The 9931-nt window shown below is 37.1% G+C and overlaps 1 protein-coding gene across 3 annotated transcripts; it reads left to right on the top strand.

Annotated features, from left to right (window-relative positions):
- Positions 1-1161: 1161 nt before the first annotated feature.
- On the top strand, positions 1162-8732 carry LOC130992109 (transcriptional corepressor SEUSS-like). 3 transcript variants are annotated; one of them, XM_057916630.1, is made up of 12 exons: positions 1168-1520; positions 1991-2242; positions 2329-2599; positions 2714-3420; positions 3524-3643; positions 3818-3866; positions 4088-4302; positions 4390-4458; positions 4563-4660; positions 6003-6096; positions 6851-6920; positions 7236-8732. In XM_057916630.1, the coding sequence occupies exons 3-12, from the start codon at positions 2350-2352 to the stop codon at positions 8198-8200; spliced, it is 2637 nt and encodes an 878-aa protein (XP_057772613.1). In that variant the 5' UTR covers positions 1168-1520; positions 1991-2242; positions 2329-2349; the 3' UTR covers positions 8201-8732. The 3 variants fall into 3 exon arrangements, with proteins under 3 accessions (XP_057772594.1, XP_057772603.1, XP_057772613.1); XM_057916611.1 differs by having other exon boundaries at positions 1162-1520; positions 2329-3420; XM_057916620.1 differs by having other exon boundaries at positions 1162-1603; positions 1991-3420.
- Positions 8733-9931: the final 1199 nt, after the last annotated feature.

Raw genomic sequence — 9931 nt, 5'->3', positions numbered from 1 at the left:
ATTTATAGTTGTGTAATCAAGTTTTAAAACTCGAATTCACAACTGCATACTTCAAGCTTGAATTCACAACTATAAATAACATTAGACGTGAACTTCGAGTTTTAAACATTGAATTCACAACTATAATTAGTGTTGATTGTGAATTTGAATTTTAAAGCTTGAATTCACAACAAGCACTAATTTTAGCTGTAAAATTAAACTTTAAATCGTGAATTAACAATTGAATAGCTAGTGTTGGTTGTGAATTCATTTTTTAAAGCTTAATCCACAATTAGAAATAGTGCTAATTGTGAATTTGAGTTTTAAAGCGTCAATTACAACTAAAAGTAGTGTTAGTCATGAATTCGAGCTTTAAAATTCGAATTCATAACCAACATTATTTATAGTTGCGAATTCAAGTTTTAAAACTTGAATTAATGACTATAAATATTATTGATTGTGAATTATAGCTCAAAAACTCAAATTCACAACTAAAAAAAAAATTAGTGAATAATTTTAAGTTTTTTTATGTGAAATGTGAAATAATACGTGTGACTAATTTTTTTATTTTTATTTTAGTGAATAATTTGTATTTTTATTATTTTAAAATAATGATTTTCAAAGTCCACTCTAAATTAAACGCGAACAATATTCACAGAAAATATGTAAAATAATACTCTCTTCGTCCTATTAATAATGACCCACTTTTTTTTTTCATCTGTCACATTGATAATGGTCTGTTAAAAAAATCATATTTTCTCACTAACAATTGTAGGTTTTACTATTTTTTATTATTTTTATTTTTTAATAATTATTTTTTTTAATGGTCGTGTGGAAAAATAATGAGCAATTACCTATTGGACCGAAGGAATATTTATGATTTAAAAAGACATTCTTAAACAATCACGCCTATATGTAATAGGTTTCCACAATAGTCTTCAATTCGCGCCCACATCCAATAAAAATCTAGTGGCAACTTGGTAAATTAAGCAAATTTGAGAGGCCAAAAAAGAGACATCCACCCAATATGGTGAGCTGTGTTAGCTAATAATGATGATACATACAATCATTGGATACATACATACATACGCATACATTCATCCATAAGCATAAGAAGGAAGAGGATTTGACTTCGTTTAGAGAGAGAATGAAACGAGAAAGAAAAAATTCAATCCAATCAAATAGAATTTTGACGTCCGCAATAAAAACCCCTCTAAGGCTCACATACCCCTCTCTCTCTGTTCATCCCTCTCTCTCTCTCTCTAAAAAGTGAGCTCAAATAAACTGTCTGCCTCTCTCTCTAGTTTCGCTGAAAGATTTGGGGACGACTTTTTTCGCGATATCTGTCTCATACAAACACTGCGGAAACACACATGTTTTGTTGCGCTTGTGCGCTCTTGACTTTGGGGTTTCCTTGGAGTGGGGAAGCGGAATTCATTCATATTGACGCTCGAAAGAGCTAAAAGAGGAAAAAACATTGTATAAGTTTTTAACTTCAATTACGAGGATTTAACGGATTGCGAGTTGAAATCATTGCTTCTGTAAGTGTGTGCACTGCGTAGCTAGTGTAATTCGCATTATTGTCAGTAATCGAGTTTTTAAGCCTTGCGCGCGCGCTGTGTGTGTGAGTTCTTGCCCCCTCTCGTGCTGTGTGTCGTGTTTAGAGTTTTGAACCCTAGGTAATATCGCATCATTCTTGGCTTTAGATCGAGTGTTCTTCGTCTTTTCTTTGAAAATTAGGGTTGGATCGAGTTTTTGCTGTTTGTTCGTTTTTTGTACGCTAATTTTGGCTAATTGTTTTCTGTTGTTTAGGAAGTTCAGTTTAGTAATTTGTTTGTTGATGCATTTAATTTAGTTATCCTTTTTTCTAAAGTAAGAATAATATCGTCTAGTGGTCATTTTGGTCTCTAAAAGATTTGTTTAAAATGATTTGGCTTATACTTACATATGTTTACCTTGCTCTCTTTGCTTACATGTAGTAGAGGAATCTGATTCGACTGTTTATGTGCAGGGATTGACCAGATAGCTGGTGAAACACTGCAACTTGGATAGAAGAGAATCCAAAAGTTAGGATGTTCACCAGTAAAGCTAGCTTCTCTGGTTTCAAAGGTTTTGATAATCGACGTGGATTTGGCACAACATATTTCGAGAACCTCATCTGCGAGGCCTATCCTTTTGCTGTTGCTCACATTAAACATCCCAGAGCTTCTAATGATTGGTTGTCTGTTTAAACTCTGGTCAAATTGTACCATTTTCCCACTAGGTTGTAGTCTTGTTTGCATTATGGTAGTGAATTTCTAGATTAATGTGATTTAGAGTGTGGGAGTAACTGAGGCTGTTGTAGGATAGACTGTGCTGGTTTCTGCAAATATGGTGCCGCAAGGGCCTCCCCCTCCGCATGGTGGAGCCCAGCCGGTTCCGCCTTCATTGTTAAGATCAAATTCCGGGTTGTTGGGTGGGCAAGGAGGTGGGATGCCCTCCCAGAATGCATTTCCTTCTTTAGTGTCGCCGCGCAATCAGTTCACAAACATGAATATGCTCGGAAATGGTCCCAACGTTTCGTCTCTGCTTCACCAGTCATTTGGAAATGGAGGCTCAAGTTCTGGTTTGTCTGGTCCAGGTAGCTTTCCACGGGCACTTGTTGATGGTGGTCCCCAGTCTGTTCCACTTTCTAGTAATGGAAATGGGATGGGATTCAACACTCCTTCTTCTTATATATCTACTTCTATTGCAGCCAATCCAAACTCATCTGGTCACGGACAAGGACAGCAACAATTCTCAAACCCTTCCAGCAACCAGATGTTGTCTGAACAGCAACAAGCTCAACAGCTTGATCCACAAAGTTTTCAACATAATCAGCAGCAGTTACAACAGTTTTCTGTTCCCAATTCGCAGCAACAACAACAACAACAGCAGCAGCAGCAACAACAACAGCAGCATCAGCATCAGCATCAACAATTTCAGGCAATGCGTGCAGGTTTAGGAGGTGCGGGACATGTTAAGCTAGAGCCACAAACCACCAATGAGCAAGCCTCACAGCAACTGCAAGCTTTGAGGACTTTGAGTTCGGTAAAGATGGAACCTCAACAACTCCAAAGTATGAGAAGCTTGGGCCCTGTCAAGCTGGAACCCCAGCAATCAGACCCTTCTTTATTTTTGCACCATCAACAGCAACAGCAGCAGCAACAGCAACAGCTCCTTCTGTCCCGGCAGTCCTCTCAGGCTGCTGCAGCCGCACAGATTTTGCATCAACAGAGGCTTATGCAAATTCAACAGCAGCAGCAGCTCTTAAAAGCTATGCCTCAACAAAGATCGCCATTACAACAACAGTTCCAACCGCAGAATTTGCCTGTTAGGTCTCCCGTAAAACCTGTCTATGAGCCTGGAATGTGTGCTCGGAGGCTGACACATTACATGTATCAGCAACAACACAGACCTGAAGTAAGATGTTTCCATTGATTTGATTGCTTAAATATAAGCAAAGTCTCCTTTTCAATGCCTAAAGTGAGTTGTCATTTGATGATTTTGTATTATTGTTTTGTAGGACAACAACATTGAGTTTTGGAGGAAATTTGTAGCTGAATATTTTGCACCCAATGCCAAGAAAAAGTGGTGTGTTTCGATGTATGGAAGCGGTCGCCAAACTACTGGAGTTTTCCCTCAGGTGTGTCGGGCTTAAGCCATTATTAGTTCTTTAATTATTGTCACCAGGTTTAATATATAACTAAACCTTTTCTTTACTCAAACGTCAGCTACTCTCTTTGACCGTAGCTTCTAGATCCATTTGTTCACCTATTATAGTTTTGAAGTTAATACGATCCTCATTGTCTATATACAGGATGTCTGGCACTGTGAGATTTGCAACCGCAAGCCTGGGCGTGGATTTGGTGCGTATATCTCTCGGTTCTGCTACATTATTTGTTGGATTGTTTCCTCTCTGCGATAAATTGGTCTGCTCAGTTATTGATTCTCTGCGGTTCTGTTTGGAAGAATGTGCCTAAGAGTGTCATTCTCCAGAACTTTAAAGGGCATTACTATTGAAATGTGAAATAGATAGGAAAGAGTTAGTATAACATCTAACTACTAAATTTTGTTTTTCTACTACCAGAGGCAACTGTCGAGGTTTTGCCCAGACTATTTAAAATAAAATATGAAAGTGGAACTATAGAAGAATTGCTCTATGTCGATATGCCCCGAGAGTATCAAAATCCTGCTGGGCAAATTGTTCTGGACTACGCTAAAGCTATACAAGAGAGTGTCTTTGAGCAACTTCGTGTTGTGCGTGATGGTCAGCTGCGAATTGTATTCTCTCCTGATCTCAAGGTTAGATAAAAGCTTTCGATCATGCTTTTCGTTGTTTAAATTTGTACTTATGTAATCACATTCTTTTTCTGTTAATAATTTTGTCAGATATGCTCCTGGGAATTTTGTGCTCGGCGTCATGAAGAGCTTATCCCAAGAAGGTTGCTGATTCCTCAGGTTGACCAGTTGCATTCACATATATAAAGTTTTTTTTCCGCATACAATTTATATATTTTGGTTTGTAAAATGTGCCATATCTAACATCACTATTTGAACTGCAGGTTAGCCAGCTTGGCACTGCTGCCCAGAAGTACCAGGCTGCTACCCAAAATGCGTCTCCCAGTACCTCTGTTTCCGAGCTACAGAACAATTGCAACATGTGAGTTTGTGTTACATACCTTCTGAGGATCTTTTAAATGCAAATTATTCATCTATTTTTTTGGCAAGTAGTATTTAATATCTATTTATAAAGGTACTTTGTTTATTAAGTTAGTCATGTCGTATACATAATGTTGTAGTCGTTAACCTTAGCTCCATTCATTTGGCATCAAATTAGTTAAGCATATTCTGTTAGGTACGGTAGCTGCTTTCGTTATTCAGGTCATCTGTTTTTATATTAGTTACCTTGCTAAAAATAAAATTAAGCATTTAAATTAATACTCCCTCCGTCTAACAAAAACATGAACAAAGAGAAATGCACGGGTTTTAAGAAATGTTAGTTGAGACTTAAAGTAAGTGGAAAATGGGTCCCACTTTAAAAGGTGTTGTGAGAGTAATTAATTAATTAAGGAAAAGTAGTGGTGGGCCATGATGTACTAAAATGGAAAGGCTCATGGTTTTGTGAGACACCCCAAAATGGAAAAACGTTCATGTTTTTGTGAGACGGAGGGAGTACTACTTTTTGGATTGTCCCATCACCACTTTACTCTCTTATCACACAATTCTTAATCTCCGTGCCCAATTTTTTTGGGTTATTTAAAGCGGGACGAGGGGAGTAATAAATTCATTTCTTCACTCACAATATATTCAACTATTTTTTTGGGTTACTTTGTTTATTAAGTCACTCGACAAGTATACATAATGTTGTAGTCGTTAACCTTAGCTCCATTCATTTGGCATCAAATTAGTTAAGCATAATCTGTTAGGTACGGTAGCTGCTTTCGTTATTCAATCAGGTCGTCTGTTTTTATTTTAGTTACCTTGCTACTGTTTTCTAGAATTGTTTCAGATCTTAAATGTAAAAGCTCATTCTCGTTTGAATTTGTTTCTCTTGCTAACTTCCACTGGTTTAACAAAGCCTTGGGATGAAGTGGTAGAGAAAAAATATGTGCTCATGTGGGAAAGATGATGTCGTGTTGACCTTCTAGTCTTTAGAAGTGTGGAAGTGAGAAAAATTCATCAATTGACCATTAGTCTAAGATTGCAATTAATCACAAATAACCAATACAAGGGTTACTATCTTTTATGTTGACATCCTTGCCTGAAAAATCTTATGCTAATTTGAAGATAAATTTCTTATTTGTCTATCAAATTTTGTTTCAACAATTTTGTCTGCATCAAAGGAATTATGACTAGTTGCCTAGAGAAACTCATTCATGAGAAAGACATTATACTATTTATGTTAATCTTAAATTACTGCTATTTTAGTGCTTGGGGATTTGCTTCCTCCATATGGTATATAAATGTGTTTCCAATTATCAACCTGCAATTTTGCCTTTCAGGTTTGTTGCGTCTGCACGTCAGCTGGCCAAAGCTCTGGAAGTTCCATTAGTAAATGATTTGGGATATACGAAGAGATATGTGCGATGCCTGCAGGTAATATGCATTTCTTCAACTAGTCCTTTCCAGTTTCATTGTTAAAAACCATGTTGAGTTTGGCTCTGATTCCTTGGTACAATTGCAAGAATGCTAGAGGCGATCTGTACTCTATATGTGTTAGTTGTTACTTGTTAGGAGCAAACTAAAGATTCTGCCATGATCGAAAACTATAACTAGTATGAGCTGTGTGCTTACTTGGTGGCTGTAATGTTCTAACTGCTATTCTTTTCAACTAACTTCAAAGTTTTTATACTATAGACATGTTCCCTTGCTAAGGCCATGATAGTTGCCTTTACTCTTAGTAGGTATGATAGTTACCCTAATTATTTTAGAAGTGGGGATTGTTATTAGGTTGTAGTTTTTTTCATCAAGAGGGAGCGACAATGTCCTTTGCATTTCTTTATTCTGCACTTGGTCATCTGAAAATCACAATGAGTGACTAAAATGTGCATTACCTTGGATTTTATAACTCTTTTCCCATTGTTGGTGATTAGCATATAGATGATTATATCTAGCCTTCTCTTGTATGTTGTAAAAAAACGACCTCTGACCCAGCTTCATTAATGATGTATGGTAGTTGCTAAAGGTATTAGTCAGTTGCATGTCTTATGCTGTACTAAGAGGTAGAAGTTCAGTTGAGGTCGTTCCTGAAATTCCATGTTTCCTTGAGGCTTGCTATTTGCTAAAGTTACAGCTCTATACTTGAAATACTTCCCATTGTTGATTTTTTATGTTCACTTCAACATTGCAGATATCAGAAGTCGTCAATAGTATGAAGGATCTGATTGATTATAGCCGTGAAACTGGTTCAGGTCCTATGGGTAAGCTTTTTTTGTACTAAGACTTTTATTGTATTGGAAGCTTGAAACTGAATCATACAACTCTAGCTTTATGTAATAACCTGGTGGGGTGCTTTTAACGACTTTGACAGTAGATATTAAATGACAAGAAGTAATATTTGGGAATTACAGTTGTTTTGACTGATCTTATCTCCAAGATTGGCTATGAAGGGCCTTCTGATTTCTGAATCATGATAACAACCATACCCCTCTCAGTTATGATTCCAAGTTGTTTTTTCGACCCCTGCATATGCAGGATTGTTATGTGTGACCAAAATTGTTATATTATTTCTACAGAGAGTTTGGCGAAGTTTCCTCGGAGAACAAATCATTCACCTGCATTTCAAGGACAACCTCCACAACCTGACAGTCAGCTACAACAGCAGCAGCAGCCTCAACAGCAAACAGGTCAAAACTCAATCAATGATAGTTCTGTTGCGGGTGCTGCTACACAACTTGCTTCTGCGGCTGGTACGCCTAGTGTTAATAATCCTGCGAACTCAGCTACTACTACTGCATCTACCAGTACAATTGTTGGGCTTCTTCATCAAAATTCGAGGAATTCTCGACAGCAAAATCCGATGTCCAGTATTAACAGCCCTTATGGTGGTAATAGCGTTCAAATGCCATCTCCAGGATCTTCGAACACCATGCCACAGTCTCAACCACCTCCGTCCCCTTTCCGTTCCTCGACACCCCCATCGTCTAACAATCAACAACTGGCTTCACATGGTCCATTATCAGGAGGTCATGTGAATTCTGCGAGTTCGCCAAATATTTCAATGCCACAACCTACTCTTTCTGGTGATGCAGATGCAAATGATTCACAGAGCTCTGTCCAAAAAATCATACACGACATGATGATGTCTTCTCAGCTTCCTGGGGGTGGTATGGCAGGCTTGGGGATGATGGGTGGTGATGTGAAACATGTTAACGGAATGTTGTCAACAAGCAGTAATGGCAGTGTTAGCGGGGGCAATATCCTCGTAGGAACTGGAGTAGCTAATGGCAACCCCGGTATGGGTGTTTCAGGGTTTGGGAGTATGGGCAACGGGCTTGGCCAATCTGCCATGGTAAATGGGATCCGAGCAGCGCTTGCTAATAACTCTCTTTCCATGAATGGGAGAGTAGCCATGGCAATGGCACGAGAACAGGGCATGAATTCACAACAGCAGGATATGAGCAACCAACTGCTCACCGGTGGTCTCGGTGCAGTTAATGGTTTCAATAACCTTCAATTTGATTGGAAAACATCTCCATGATAAGCTTTACATCATTCTGGCATTGGACTAACGGCTGTTTGTGCAGTGTAGAGGGAGTGAGTTCCGTTGGTTGGGGATTGGAAATTCGTATATTGAGGGGGAAAGAGAAACAGGGTTTATGAGTTTGCATCCCTCCCTCCATGTTGTGTACTAATCTCAAGGAAAGGAAATGGTAAAGCATAGGTTTTTTGTTGATTGAAACAATACGTGATTCCCAGCGTTTTGAAGATTTACTCTTTAATTGGAACAAGCCCTGGTTGCCTGTTGGACTAACAGTTTCGGGGGAAAACAGCAGGAGTGGCGCATCGCCATCGGAACGTGCTTGTGTTGCCCATCTCAACACATTTGAGGCGTCTGCCAAACTCCGGTGCGGTTGCTGGTTCTTCCACTTGACTCCCACACCCTGCTCTGCAGTTCTGCTTCAACTTTCCCCAATATGTGAGTGTATATAGTTTGGATTGCCTTGAAGCTTATTGTAGAATTTTCTTATACTTCTGCTCAGGATTTATTCACAATAGTTTGATTACTATAATCATCTTTCACTAGTTCTAATATCAGTTTTCTCAACTTCCATCCACAGCTTAAAATTGTAATGGAGAAAACAGAAAAGAATTAAAGAAATCATTAAAGAGCTCTCTGTTGTCTTAGTTTTGAGTCCATTCTCTTACGAAAAACAAGAAAACAAAAGAAAAATGACATATTCCCTTTTGAGTACTGAATACTGATGTTTCTGAATTCCCCCTTTCTCAAGGAATAAGGATGAGTCTGACACTTCACTCTTAAAAATAATAATAATAATAATAATAAGGATGAGCCCGACACTGATACAAATTTAAAATAAGGGTGCGTTTTATTTGATTGTAAATTTATCATGGGAAAATGAAAGATAAATAAAATTTCACCCTTTAAATCATTTCTTTCTTTTTTTTTACATTTCCTACTTGACCCTTACTCATTTCTCATTTACACTACAAAGAAGGGATAATATTATCACATCATTTTTGGAGGGATAATATTATCTCTCCTTGTTAGTATAAATGGTCAAGTAGAAAATGTGGGAAAAGAAAGGATAATATTATCACACCATTTTTGGAGGGATAATATTATCTCTCCTTGTTAGTATAAATGGTCAAGTAGAAAATGTGGGAAAAGAAAGGAAGGATTTAAAGGGTGAAATTTTGTTTATCCTTCTTTTTCTCAAAATAAATTTACAACCAAAGAGAACGTACCCTAAGGAAAAGTAATGGGGAAGATCATAAACACTATAGACATTTTAATGTATGCATTTTAAAATATACTTTAAAAAGTGTGTTTATTTTGTTTTTTTGGTCCATCCACGATAAGTGAATCAATGCAATATTTTTATTTTGATACACTTTTTGTATTTTCAACTTCATTCACATTCAATATTTCTTAGGAAAATCATCTCATAAATTATCTGTGGGTTGTTAGTGTCTAAATATATGATCTTTGAGCTCATTTTGACTTTTTCCACAAACTTTAAAAGTTGTCAATAAATATATGAATTTTGACTTATTTTATTTTTTTCACGAACTTTGAAAATTATCAAAAAATGCACAAACTTGGACTCATGTTTTCTCTCATGAAATATATTATCATAAAAAATTATTCAAATATTTTTTTTAAAATTAACAATACATACGACTTTACTTGAGATATATTTTAACGAAATACTCCGTTCATCCAATTGCAAATGTTTCACTTTTCATA

This window comes from Salvia miltiorrhiza, chromosome 1 (assembly GCF_028751815.1).
Source record: "Salvia miltiorrhiza cultivar Shanhuang (shh) chromosome 1, IMPLAD_Smil_shh, whole genome shotgun sequence".
Lineage (NCBI taxonomy): Eukaryota > Viridiplantae > Streptophyta > Magnoliopsida > Lamiales > Lamiaceae > Salvia > Salvia miltiorrhiza.
Note: the sequence above shows the minus strand (reverse complement) of the source record. Positions and strands in the feature narration are given on the sequence as shown.

What these genes read in the sequence shown, in the direction of transcription:
- LOC130992109 (XM_057916611.1), top strand. Translation starts at nt 2,350, where the DNA reads ATGGTGCCGCAAGGGCCTCCCCCTCCGCATGGTGGAGCCCAGCCGGTT. An exon ending in CAAGCCTGGGCGTGGATTTG is followed by an intron (nt 3,867 to 4,087) that starts GTGCGTATATCT and finishes TTCTACTACCAG; the next exon opens with AGGCAACTGTCGAGGTTTTG. An exon ending in CTACAGAACAATTGCAACAT is followed by an intron (nt 4,661 to 6,002) that starts GTGAGTTTGTGT and finishes TTTGCCTTTCAG; the next exon opens with GTTTGTTGCGTCTGCACGTC.